Here is a 13,483-nt window from a genome sequence, read left to right as displayed (position 1 = left end):
AACATCTGTGGAAGGAGCTGAAACATGCAGTCTGGAGAAGGCACCCTTCAAACCTGAGACAGCTGGAGCAGTTTGCTCACGAGGAGTGGACCAACATACCTGTCGACAGGTGCAGAAGTCTCATTGAGAGTTACAGAAATCACTTGATTGCAATGATTGCCTCAAAAGGTTGTGCAACAAAATATTAAGTTAAGGGTACCATCATTTTTGTCTAGGCCAGTTTCATTAGTTTGTTTTTTTAAATGATTCTGCTGAACCACAATTCAAAAACAATGTCTGATTTTCATTAGTTAATTTTCAGTGAATTTTTATTTATTATTACTTTTGTCAGTTTCAAGTTATTTCAGTGACCATTGTTGGTTTTTCTTTCTTTAACGGAAGGGTACCAACAATTTTGCCTACGTCTGTATAAAGAGAGTTTGCTACTTGTTCTCATTATGTACCATCTACAGCTGTCATGGAGGATTTGACTGTGCTATGTGTGTTTTTCTTTGTCATGTATTGCATGCCTATTAATAGCACACAGTTTGTGCTAATTCATGTCTGTGTGCAGAAGTAAGCTGTGGGCCCCCACTAACCCTCCCCCATACTAACCTCCGGTGGGATGGCACCAGTAGACCGGGCAGCGTGGTGCTGTACGAGTGCACGGAGGGATTTTACCAGGAGAGGGAAACTAATATTTCGACATGTCTACTATCAGGACAGTGGGGGGAAGTGTCTGTAAAGTGCAAAGGTACAGTGATAATCTCTATACATGGACATGCTCCTATTACACTCTGGAAGATTCACTATTTGTGATTTTTTTTTTTTTTCTTTTAACATGTCATTGATATATTTTTATTGATGCTTTGATTTGAAGTGAATGCTCAGGATTATATTCAGTTGTGGTTAGAGGCTCCCTTGTATATTCCTGTTTGGGCTCTATGTTCTGTGCTTGTTGCAGATTTTGAGGTAAATTGGTGAAAAATTATATTTTGTAATTTTCACATAGTCCCGAGACACGCTGGTAATTTACATCATTCTGTGATCAATCTGCTGCTGCCTGAATGTTGAGGAACAACATGTGACTTATTTGACTACACTCAGCAATGGCTTTTACCACCTGATGACTCGGAACACAAACACATAATGTGTGGAATATACTGTATTATAATCATGCTAATAAGGACCTGAAATACTTGCAATCAATGAGCTAACCGATCAGTGTTATTGTTTTCTTAGCCAAATGTGGCCCGGTTCCCTTCCTCGCCAACTCAGAGGTGATTTGGCATAACAGGAGCATGGTGATCCACCGCTGTGTGGATGGATATCACAGCTGGAGGGGCAGCAACGTCTCTGTGTGTGGCAGCTCTGGAGTGTGGCAGACAGCTACACTGAGATGCATAGGTGAGTAACAACATAACCCCACTAGGAACATCTGTAAATTGCAATGTTCATTAGGCCTCATGAAATAATAGCATCTGGATGGGTATGATGCGTGTATGATGTTACTGAAGATTGTGTGTACCTTCACTCTCTTTATATCTCTTACAGAAATAAAGCCACCTGTCAGTCACCTAGTTGTCCTCAATGAAAAATGTCTGCATTGGAGAGCAGAGAAGCATGAGGAGGATACAGAAGTATACAAGGTAACAGGAGATTTCATCCATTGACAGGAGCACCATCACAGGAGCAAAGCAATGTACTGCTGTGGATCGGGGGCAGCAACAAAACATGTATTTAGAATATTTTTCAACGGGGAACTGAACTGAAAGTGAATCTTATCTATACTGTTTTGTCAACGTTTTTTGGCAGCTTTGAAGAGAGCATAGATAAGTTTCCCTTACAGTTCAGTTCTCCGCCCTAAAGGTCTTTCTGACAGCAAGATAAAGCAGTGAAAATATTCTAAATATAGAGAACTCTTAAACGGATACTGATTTTTTTAGGAGAGCCTTTCTTTTAGGTGGATAAAATATGTTTTACTGCTGACCCCGTCCACAGCACTACATTGCTTTGCTCCCGTGCTGTTGCTCCTGTCTGCTTCTCCAAACTGGGGCGTGCCGACCGCCAACTTCTGTAAGTAATACACTGACAATGGATAAGTACTTCATACAACCCCACTTCAAAACACCCAAACTATCCCTTTAACTTCATTCTCTGGTTATATGTGAATGTGTATGGACAGTTTAGCATTTATCATGCAAAACCATACATTTGTTTTACCTTCATGGAGGTTTTTGTGACCGTGACTGATGCCACATTGGATGTAACCATTCCAGGTGACATACATAGGATCCAGAGACTACCAGAGCTCCTTTCACGATACAAGAAAGCAGTTTCTGAGCTCTAAGGCAGACCAGCTGGAACTCTGTCTGAACCTGCTTCCAGTCACAAACTACAGCATCTCCATCATTGCAGTGTCTTCCAGATTCACTATCACCATCACCACCAACACAAGTTTACCAGGTATCATTATACAGCCGACTCTTACATTTACTCTACTCTGACTAAATGTTTCCCTGCATTGAACTGGAACTACTGTATTTAGGACTGATGTAACTCTATTTCATTTGATGCGGTCTTCTTTATACTGAACCTAATAACATTTGGCAGTGCCTCCAGCACCAGTTGTCTACTATAGAGAATTTGAGACTCCTGTACCAAATCTGAGGCTACGCAGATCACCCAACACACTGGACCCAATAAGGTAACCACCAAGATATGTGAGCAGCTCTTCTGTTCTAGGTTAAAGGGGAAAGTAAAAACCCTATGAGATAAAACATCAACTTCAAACATCAAACAACAACATCATGCACCTTCATGCTTAAAATGACCTACTAATGTCCCCAATTTATAATGCTGGTTGAGTTTGCAGTTTTTAGTTTGTACTGTAGCTGGCATCGGTACCAACCATGTCATACTGACTTGTCGCCAAGGAGGCTAAATATCGCTCCAAACATCCGCTAAATTTTGAGAGGAAAAACTTGCATGGCCATTTTCAAAAGGGTCCCTTGACCTCTGACCTCCAGATATGTGAATGAAAATGGGTTCTATGGGTACGTCATTGTTTTGTGTTGTTAATTGATTTCCAGTAATAAATATATACATACATTTGCATAAAGCAGCATATTTGCCCACTCCCATGTTGATAAGAGTATACAATTCTTGACAAATCTCCCTATAAGGTACATTTTGAACGGATAAAAAATGTGATTAATTTGCGATTAATTGTTAATTAACTATGGGGAATCCTGCAATTAATCGCGATTAAATATTTTCATCGATTGACAGCCCTAGTATTAACATATCTTTATTTATGGCCATATGGCTATGCTTTTTTTGTCTTTCATTTTGCAGTTTGTACCAGGTGTTTGTGCTTCCTGTAGAGGGGATTACGATGTTTGACTGTTCCTCTCCTGCGAGCTCGGGCCCCTCAAGCGAAATAAAATCCTCAACAGAGTACATCACTGCCCAGATTGATGTCAGACATGTCGGGACAGAGATGAACTTTACTGTAGGAGATGGACTCGACTATGGAGGCTTCTTTAATGCACCACTGGAGAATGGCCGGAACTATTATATCATCTTACGAGCTGTCAGTCAGTGGAAATCGGTGGGTGCAATTAAGTATCAGTATAAATGTGTATTGACTTAGAAACTGCATCAGACTTTGCAGTTTACTTGTTAAAGTACCTGAATGTTTTCTCTCTTTAGGCTTTAAAAAGTTCCTGTGTCCTGTGGGCTAAAGTAAGAGGTAATTCACTGGCCAAAATAACCTAATCAGATAGTGTCATTTTTAAAATGATGATTTTTGGATTAAGATTTATTTTGGGAAATTACATCTTACCTAGTTACAACATTCTGAAGGTAGAAGGCAATAGAGAGTATTTTAAACAAGTAGATGTATAAAGTGATACTCACAGACAGCGTTTCCTTGTTCCAGATACATCCTATGTTCTGAGGGTTTCATCTCTGGTTGCTGCTGCATCAATAGGACTGGTTGCCTTGGTCATTTTGGGCAGATACAGTTTCACCTGGTATGGAGGATGGTACAATACAGTATATTACACACCCTGTTAATATCATTTCATGTGTGAAACAACGGTATGTTAATTCAATCAAATGTTCACAGTCTAAATTGATTCTAGTGTTTCTGGAAGTATAAAAGATTAAGTACATGCATGATCAGTGGATAATTCAATATTAATATTATTGTTATGCTTTATTGAACCATTTATTCATAACATAGTAGTTATGAATTGTAATCATAGCCTGCAAATTAAATATTAATTTTTGTTTTGTTTCTGGTGACAAAATACAGCAATACTGCATAATATAGTAAAAGTGGCCTGTTATATTTCACTATGAACTAGAATTGCACTCGGAGAGCGCAGAACTTCGCCAAGGTGCCTGACTTTAAAAACAGATCACAGCTCACAGCTGGCGGTACCGTGAGGTGGTCGGCTCATTATTAACACGGTGTGTTTCCGTGTAACGTATCGGCGGATGCCTCTCTCATTCAGCAGCCTTGTCATGTCTGTATAACGTTACACTACGTTGTCTCTCATCTGGTCATCTACCGCTTTTTCCTTTCTCACCGCTGACGGCCAGCAGCTCCCGCTCACACATCCACACACATATCTCTCTGCTCTCAGAAGGAGGAAGAAGGCGGGACACACGACATCAACGCGTCATCAGTTACACTGTGTATGTGTTATACCCTGTGGTCTTAATGCTGAAGTAGACGAGATTGGATCACATATGATTTAAAAAATATATTTTTATAAAACGGTCGCTATATTGTGACAGTAGTACATGAAACAGGTATCCTGAAAAAAAATCATATTCCTCTGTGTCCTCCGGTGCTCCTAACGGAATCTGCAAGATTTCACAGACCGGAGGACAACAAGCAGTAAGAGCTGATCTGAGGTCTGCTGTCCAGCAGCCGTCTATGAGAGCCAGCTAGATTTTTTAAAGCCTGTAAACAGAGCCATAATGAGGCGCAGAAGTCTAGTTATCTCTCAGAACACTTGAATTACAATATGCTGAAAGGTTATGATGGAATTTTTGCCCAATGACGCCGAAAATATACTGCCTACTGCCACTTTAATGCTCAGGCCGATTGGAATTCTTAAAAACATTCCTGAATCCCGATCACGATCCGGATCGCCACCAAAATCTAATGGATTGTTCATTGTGCCACAGCCCACCCCTCCAAAAAATTTCATTTAAATCCATCACAAACTTTTGGAGTAATCCTGCTAACAGACAGACAAACAGACAAACAAACAAACCAACGCCGGTGAATACATAAGGTAAAACACAGGACATGTAATAGTAATTGAATGACCTGGTTTCCTTCTGTCTTCTTTTCCAGGTTTCTCAAGCGGACACGACACTCCTAGTGCTGATGCTCTGTCATTTTATTTGTCAGTATATGACAAATTAAATAACAGTCATGACTTCCTATCTGTACATTTTGTTTTGTACATTTTGTAAATATTTATAATAAACATTTTTTACATTTCATGAATGCTTGAATGATTATTGGATGGGAATATGTAAGTAGTATAATACTGTTATATTTGCACGTGCATGGGAATGCACGACCCCCCGACCCCACCCACCGAGGACTCCAGCACCCCCCCTTTGTGCTAACACTTAAGGATCGCTTAATGATGCTGATCCTACGGTGTGTTCCAATCCGCATACTTCTGTATTTACACTCACTATTTTGAGTGCATAAGTGCGTTCCAATTGGGAAGTACGGCAAAATGCAGTGCACTCAAAGTACCCGGATGTTGTACTCAAAACGGTCAGATCGTTGAGTGTGGAACGCTGGACACTTTCCACACTCATTTGCCTCCATCTTGGCTACGTAGCGGAAGGGGCGGAGCCACGACCACTATTCAAACAGACGTAGATAACAGAATAAAACAATACAATACGTAAATATACCGGTGCATTTTCAGCCAACAGGAGGACACATCGTAGGCGTAGGCGTCGACGTTGGAAACATAATTTACACTCTGCTTTCATTTTTTTTCAGAAGATAATTTGGAGGGTAGCGAGCCACTGTCAAATGTTGCGATCGTCATTTCCGGTCAGTGCGCCGCAGAGTATTCGATTTGAGACGACCCTACTCCGTTGAAATTTACGCACTACTCAAGTGAGTACAGAGTGCACAAAGTGCATTACATTGAAGTGTACTTCTGGAAGTACGTGGATTGGAACACACTCCTAGTGTTGGCTTTTCCTGCCTCAGCCTCCCGACCGCAGCCGGAGGAAACAGGGAAGACACCGGTACCCGGTCGGAGACAATAACGTAACTCGTTGCGGAGCCCCGTCACTTCACAAGACACGGGAAACCTCTGTTGGTCTGGAGGAGCTGCAGCAGTTATTTCTGCACAAACGTCCACTGTACATTTACTAGATATTCTCAGTGCTAAACTAACTCTTCTGCAGTGTGTAGTGTGCGCACATGCACGTGAGGTGGAGCGAGCTGTGAGTGAAGGCAAGCAGGCAGAGGAGCAGCGGAGCAGAGTACAGCAGAGACTCCGGCCCTGGAGACCAAAGCTGCGGTCTCCTCCGCGTCCTCCGACCGCGGCCAACACTGTTTAACAGACGGGCTTCACTAGATACAACTTTGCGGTTTTGGTGCGTCCATGTAGTTTGTGTTGGAGTCTGAGTCTGAACAGCGTAGCCACACGTGAGCGCCCATGGGACACCGACCCGCAATGATTTATACGTGTAAAAAGTTACAAACAGTCCCTTTAAAGGCTCCATATTGTAAAAAGTGAGATTTCATGTCTTTTATATTATAAAGCAGGTTGAAGTGCTATATAAATACTGTGAAAGTATCAAAACGCTCAATATACGGAGAAATACACACAGCCCGTATTCAGAAACTGTGCGTTTGAAACAAGCCGTTAGGATTTCTGTACATTTGTGATGTCACAAATATACAATATGTAGATCATTACACGATTTTAAACATAAACATTCTAAATGTGTCCCAGTTTTTTTCCTGTTGCAGTGTATGTAAATAACATCAGCTGACAGGAAGTAAACATGGACCAAAACTGTTGCCTAGCAACACAATTCCGTTGCAATTCCGTTGAAATGCACTAAAATGGAGCGTTTCAGACAGAGGGTAAATACATTAAATCATGTAAACATGTTCTAGTAGAAACACAAAATACAAGTATGAACCTGAAAATGAGCATGACATGGGACCTTTAAAGGGACTATTTGTAACTTTCAGAAATGCTTCTTAACAGCGACACCTGTGGCCGTGAAATCAACGAAAGTCAGCGTCGGGTTCGCGCTTGCTCGCTCTCAATATACCTGAACGAGCATCACTCAAAACAGTGAGGCGACACAAGTCAGCTAAAAGCACAATATCACTTTATATTTCAGCTGCTTGGCAGTAATGTTAGCTGACCAGACGAAGGTCTCTCCATGAACATGATTTAGATCTGATCCTAGTGTTGGCTTTTCCTGCCTAAGTGCAGGCTGAGGCAGCGGGGCTCTGCAGCGGTGTCTCCCTGCTCTCTCCGCCCGCAGCCGGAGAGAGCAGAGGAGACACCGGCACCCGGTCGGTAACGAGAAGACAACGTAAATCTCTGTAGAGCTCTGTCACTTCACAAGACACGGAAAACCTCTGTTGGTCTGGAGGAGCTGCAGCAGTTATTTCTGCACAAACGTCCACTGTACATTCACTAGATATTCTCAGAGCTAAACTAACTCTTCTGCAGTGTGGAGTGAACGCGCATTCACATCTAGAGGTGGAGCAAGCTGAGCTGTCTGAGTGAAGGCGAGCAGGCAGAGGAGGAGGGTACAGCAGCTACATGCGAACACGCATATGCGAGCGCGCATGTGTGACATTTATGCGCGTTCAAAGTTACAAATAGTCCCTTTAAGAGCAACAGAAAATAATAGTGAGAATCTTTATTTTTTTTAATAATTAGGCTAATATTTTTGTGCTAATCTACTGCTCCACACTCCAGTCCAGTAGGTGGCGGTAATACATCTCTAAGCTGGCCAATAAACACCGAAGAAGTAGAGGGGCAACCTGGGTTTTGCATCCGGAGCAGCTCCTTCATATCCGCAGACAGACCGACAGATTCCACCGATGACAACACAACTTTAACTGCTTTACGAGGGTTATAAAGGGTTAACAGGTAGGCTACACAACACCTATACCTGTGTCACCTTCAGTGGAAACATAGTAATACAGGTAGTTAGTTAACGTTATCAGACAGCCTGAGATGTCAGCTAGAGAGCTAGAGAGAGGAGGAGGAGGCCAGAGGGAGATATGGAGGCGATCTGTGATTGATTGTTTACATGTACCGTTGAGCTAACGCTAGCTAACGTTAGACATGGAGAGTCACTTTACACAGGATGACTTTATGTTCTCACTGTAACCCAAATAATTAACACCCTGACTACCTATTTACCCTCAAAGAAACCCCCGTACTTTGACGTTACTTTAACACTGGCGCTAAGCTAACAGACAGTCCAGTCTACTCGGACAGCGACAACCAGGTGACAATATCAGACAGCTTCACATTAGTGTTCTCATGTGTAGGCTAACCTCAGCAACACTAGAACAAGTCAGAGTGTTTTAAACGTGTTTTACCCGTCATTGTAATTCGGCTATCAGCTGTAAACACTATTAAACAATATTGAATCATGTTTTGCTCACCAATGTGACCCAGAGTGTTCCCAGCAGGAGAGCAGTGAAGGCTCGCTGACGTTAACAGTTATAGGATGTGATATACAAGATACAAGAGTTGTATTTGCCAGTACATTGGAATTCTGAGCAGTTTACACCGAGTCAAATTTAAGAAAGGAAAAAAAAGGTAGAAAAGGCACAAGATAATTACAGTACAAAATAAATATCACATTCAACTCAACACAATAAATACATAAATTATTCAAATCTAAAGCGCCCTCAGTGTAGTCAATAAATAAACTAAATTACCCTCTGCATAGTAACGATACCCCCAGAATACAAATATACAGTATGTATTATATATGCTCCATGACCATGTTAAAAGAACATCTAACTCTCAAAAATAGTTAAAAAAAGAAATAATTAATATATTTCAGACACAGTGGAAGGTAGCATGTTGCACAGCATTACAGTCCATTCAGTTCAGGTGTACTGTGTGTCAATAATGGTATGGAGGTGAGGTGAGGTGTGGGGTATTTGTGTCCCTCTTTAACGTCCTTATTGTAGCTGGGAAGAAGCTGTTGTGAAAGCGTGCTCTGTGAGTGGAGATGCTCTCTGGCCTGTGGTGCCTCAGGTTGTGTCCTGATTCCCTTCACCTGAACAGAGAGTGAGCTGGGTGGTGTCTCTGTGCCCTCCTCCTGCAGCGCTGGGTGTATATCGTGGCAATGGGGGAGATTAGAGGCAATGATTCTTTCTCCAGTTTTTATGACTCGCTGCAGTGATTTCCTCTCAGCCTGGGTAGCATTCCCAAACCAGACCGTGATGCCGCTGGTGAGGATGCTTTCCACCAGTCCTCGGTAGGCCAGGGTGAGGGGCTGACGTCTGAGTCCAGCCTTCTTCAGCAGCCTAATGAAGTGCAGCCGCCGCTGAGCTCAATATACGGAGAAATACACACAGCCAGTATTCAGTAATTGTGCGTTTGAAACAAGCCATTAGGATTTCTGTCCATTTGTGATGTCACAAATATACAATATATAGATCATTACACAGATTTAAACATAAACATTCTAAATTTGTCCCAGTTTATTTCCTGTTGCAGTGTATGTAAATAACATCAGCTGACAGGAAGTAAACATGGACCCAAACTGTTGCCTAGCAACGCAATTCCGTTGAAATGCACTAAAACGGAGGTTGTATACAGGTATATTCAGGCACAGTATGAGGAAAATAAAGTTTCTTTGAACATTACAGCATGTAAACATGTTCTAGTAGAAACACAAAATACAAGTATGAACCTGAAAATTAGGACAATATGGGACCTTTAATGTGAGGAGAGACTGCAGTTGTGTATTCTTAGACTTACATCTCTTGAATTTGTATATGCAGTATGATTGCTCTTGAATTTGTATGTGCAGGTATGACTGCCTGTTATCTGAAGTATAACAGTTAAAGACAAAATATAAAATTCACATTATATATAGTGTGTTATTTAAGAGAGATGACACATTCTCTGAATTTGTGCTTAACAGGTGCACTGCTGCTGCTGGCCCTCGGTTCACTATGGCCCAGAACCAGGTGATCCTGCAGTTCCGCTTCGCCACGTTTGGCGACTCCATGCTGCAGAAGATGAACCTCCTACGACACCAGAGGCGCTTCTGTGATGTCACTGTGCGCATCAACCAGCTGGAGGTGCCTGGTCACAAGGTAGTGTTTGCCGCCGGCTCCTCTTTCTTGAGGGACCAGTTCATCCTTCAGCAGGACTCCAGGGAGGTCCAGATCTCCATGATCCAGGAGGCGGAGGTGGGCCGGCAGCTGCTGTTATCCTGTTACACGGGTCAGCTGGAGTTTCCCGAGCTGGAGCTTGTGCATTACCTGACAGTGGCCAGCTTCCTCCAAATGGGCCACATTGTGGAGCAGTGCACCCAAGCTCTCAACAAGTTCATCAAACCTCAGTCTGCACGCAAGCTGGAGGTGGATGTGGGTCTGAGGAGGGAGAAGAAGGAGGAGGGTTTATCGTCCCCGAGAGAGCAAGAGCGCTCTCAGGTTCGGACTGTCCATCAGGAGGAGGAGGAGGAAGTAGTGCCGGTTGGGGATGACAACAATGTCAATGGTGACGACGACGACGATGTGATCATACAGCCGATGTCCCCCCTTCAGATCGTAGGCAGACGTCCGAAGCAGGGTGTGGTGGAGAGTGATATTGCGATAGTAAAAGTGGAGTCTGTGTCTGACGAAGTGGAAAACTCCATCACTGGTCACTTCCCCACCAGCCCGCCTCCTGCCCTCCACTCTCCTGAGCCCCAGCACTCCCTCATCAACTCCACTGTGGACAGTCGTGGCAGTGAGATGGCGGTTGCGCCTGGCGTGGCTGGATACCCTCTGAGCCCCCCTCCTCCGTCCCCTCCTGCAGAGAAACACAGTGTGCACCAGAGGAACTACGACAAACCTCTCCAGTGGTACCACCAGTGCCCCAAGTGCTCCCGGGTCTTCCGCCAGCTGGAGAACTACGCCAACCACCTCAAGATGCACAAGCTGTTCATGTGCCTGCTGTGCGGCAAGACCTTCACGCAGAAGGGCAACCTGCACCGGCACATGCGCGTCCACGCTGGCATCAAGCCCTTCCAGTGTAAAATCTGCGGCAAGACCTTCACCCAAAAGTGTTCTTTGCTGGATCACCTAAACCTGCACAGCGGGGACAAGCCGCACCGCTGCAACTACTGTGACATGGTCTTCGCTCACAAGCCAGTTCTCCGCAAGCACCTCAAACAGATCCACGGGAAGAACAGCTTTGACAACGCAAACGAAGGCAACCTGCACGACGGGGGGCTTGACTTTGATTTTGGCCAAATATGAAATCCGTGGGACCCTTTTTAGTAGCTTTGTTGAAGACCATCTGTCATTTAAATTGCCGTCATGAAGCCTTTACTTTACTTTAATGGAACATTATCATCCTAAATTTATCAGTACAGCTGACACAGTTTATACAGATCTGGAGCATAGAACCTGTTATTCTTTGTCTGAGAAGCCCACGATTGCATTCTAAAAGATGGGCAGATGAGCGAACATGATGGCTGGTTTCCACAAGTGTCAGCCTCATCCTGACGGGTTTAACTGGAGAATGTAAACATGAAAGAAGACGTGTTCCTGGTCTACATTTCACTGTAGCTTCATTACTGTGGACTGTTTTTAATTTTTTTTTTCTACAATACATTATAGATGCCTTCATATCGTACTTGAATATTCAGCACTGAAACACATATTGACTGTACTTCATTAGTTTTATTGATGAACTAACACGTCTGTGTCTACGTCGTCCAATGAAAAATATCCATATGTATATTGTGTATACAGTCTGCTGTAGCCTTTCTTTCTTACCTGTGTGATTATGACATTATGACATCACTTCATAACTAAAGAAAACTTGAAAGAGGGTGCGTAGGAAAAATATTTTATTGAAGGCAAGCTACACCAGTGACAAATGGGATGCCAAAGTGTCTAGGGTGTTTCTGCAACTACGTTCACTTTTGATTCTCCCAAATTAAAGAAAAATCAACCTCTATGAATTTTAACCATCAGAGTATGTAATACATATAAACAGGTACACAACATTACATATAGTGGTTAAGATTTGAATCTGTAACATGTTTATTTTTCATCACTTGTTCTTACTAAATGTCCTTACCGCAACATTACAATTACGTTCATTTTATACAATTTGCTTTTTTAATTTCTATAATATTTTCAAGACATTTGAATTTATTTTCATGAAGCTTTATTCATCATTGTAAGTATTGATATGCAAACATTTTTTAAAAATAGGGGATTTCATGATTTTCTTTACATCCTGAAAAATGTAGACAGTAACCATAGATGTCAGTCTTCATACACAAAAAATTAAACAATATGTTGTGTTTTATGACATATATTGAAGTTCTGATGTCTTTACAGACATATTGCAGAAATTAAATTTTTGCTAATATTGCAGATAAATGGCAGCTAGCAAGGTCTGCTACGTTAGCTTTGACTCTTAGCATCCAGTATACATTAATTCAACAGTAACGTTAAGTTATTTTTTAAAATGTAGTTCAAAATACACAATAACTAAGCTGTATGGTAAGGATACACAATAAATACTTCAGAAGAAAAGGTGACCTTAACCTTGTGTCTCTGATCTTGAGGGTCACCTATGAGGGCGGCCCAACCTGTCATCCATGTGCTCACTTGTTAACTTCCGTTTCCATAGAAACTAGATTTGTTTGGATTTGAATAAAACTTTTACTATGGTATTTGTTCGGTGTCGCGGTAAGGACTCAGAAGTGTGGGACAGGTGCCTTTACATGAAAAAAAAAAATCATATAAATGATTTGTTAACAAAGAAATCATTTTAATATGTTGTAAAGTAATATTTATATGAAACAATTACATTTTAAATAATGTGATATTATAATTGAATTAGCTCATTTTATTAATATGTCAACATTGAGATCACAGTTGTGGGACATGAAGAAAAGTGATGTTTGGACCCATAAAAAGCTTCATGACTTCTATTAAATCACATTGTTTTTATGTCGAGATGGGTAATAACACTGAATATATATATATATATTTATCAAGCATTGCACTGCAAATTTGAAAATAAATCCCAAATTTCATTGCTGGGACTTAAAAATGCCCGTAGTTGCAGAAACACCCTCGTTGTGAACTGAAATGGTTCTTTTATACAGACTTTATATCTGAGGTACTATTGGACCAAAGTGACATTGTATCTGTCCTGTGTTCATGGAAGTCAATGTGTGTTATGAAATTAAAAACTGACTCTTAATCAGT

The 13,483-nt window shown here is 41.9% G+C and overlaps 2 protein-coding genes and 1 long non-coding RNA gene across 19 annotated transcripts in view; 2 read left to right on the top strand and 1 right to left on the bottom strand.

Annotated features, from left to right (window-relative positions):
• The window catches only part of susd1 (sushi domain containing 1), a 22,549-nt gene extending 17,027 nt beyond the window's left edge, over nucleotides 1-5,522 (top strand). For 12 of the 16 annotated variants that reach the window (XM_037776748.1, XM_037776749.1, XM_037776741.1 and 9 more), the window contains 8 exons: nucleotides 554-733; nucleotides 1,222-1,386; nucleotides 1,534-1,628; nucleotides 2,259-2,445; nucleotides 2,593-2,686; nucleotides 3,337-3,592; nucleotides 3,694-3,733; nucleotides 3,923-4,480. In XM_037776748.1, coding sequence (XP_037632676.1) covers nucleotides 554-733; nucleotides 1,222-1,386; nucleotides 1,534-1,628; nucleotides 2,259-2,445; nucleotides 2,593-2,686; nucleotides 3,337-3,592; nucleotides 3,694-3,733; nucleotides 3,923-4,059 — 1,154 coding nt within the window. In that variant the 3' untranslated portion in view covers nucleotides 4,060-4,480. Of the gene's footprint in view, nucleotides 1-553; nucleotides 734-1,221; nucleotides 1,387-1,533; nucleotides 1,629-2,258; nucleotides 2,446-2,592; nucleotides 2,687-3,336; nucleotides 3,593-3,693; nucleotides 3,734-3,922; nucleotides 4,481-5,356 lie in introns of those variants that run through there. The other 4 variants (XM_037776742.1, XR_005207760.1, XM_037776745.1 and 1 more) reach the window with 4 other exon arrangements.
• Nucleotides 1-8,871, bottom strand: part of LOC119492385 — a 23,457-nt gene extending 14,586 nt beyond the window's left edge. Inside the window, exons 1-2 of one of the 2 annotated variants that reach the window (XR_005207764.1) lie at nucleotides 8,687-8,871; nucleotides 3,901-4,013 (exon numbers count right to left, since the gene is read on the bottom strand). This is a non-coding gene — a long non-coding RNA (uncharacterized LOC119492385). Of the gene's footprint in view, nucleotides 1-3,900; nucleotides 4,014-8,053; nucleotides 8,190-8,686 lie in introns of those variants that run through there. The other variant, XR_005207765.1, reaches the window with a different exon arrangement.
• Nucleotides 8,027-13,483, top strand: zbtb26 (zinc finger and BTB domain containing 26). Its single transcript, XM_037776776.1, has 2 exons — nucleotides 8,027-8,162; nucleotides 10,186-13,483. Exon 2 carries the CDS (start codon nucleotides 10,217-10,219, stop codon nucleotides 11,507-11,509), a length of 1,293 nt encoding a protein of 430 aa, XP_037632704.1. The 5' UTR covers nucleotides 8,027-8,162; nucleotides 10,186-10,216; the 3' UTR covers nucleotides 11,510-13,483.

The sequence above is a fragment of the Sebastes umbrosus genome, chromosome 8 (assembly GCF_015220745.1).
Source record: "Sebastes umbrosus isolate fSebUmb1 chromosome 8, fSebUmb1.pri, whole genome shotgun sequence".
Lineage (NCBI taxonomy): Eukaryota > Metazoa > Chordata > Actinopteri > Perciformes > Sebastidae > Sebastes > Sebastes umbrosus.
This window is presented reverse-complemented; position numbering and strand designations above follow the sequence as displayed.

Bases quoted from the DNA above. Each gene is read 5' to 3' on its own strand.
- zbtb26 (XM_037776776.1), top strand. From the start codon at position 10,217: ATGGCCCAGAACCAGGTGATCCTGCAGTTCCGCTTCGCCACGTTTGGC.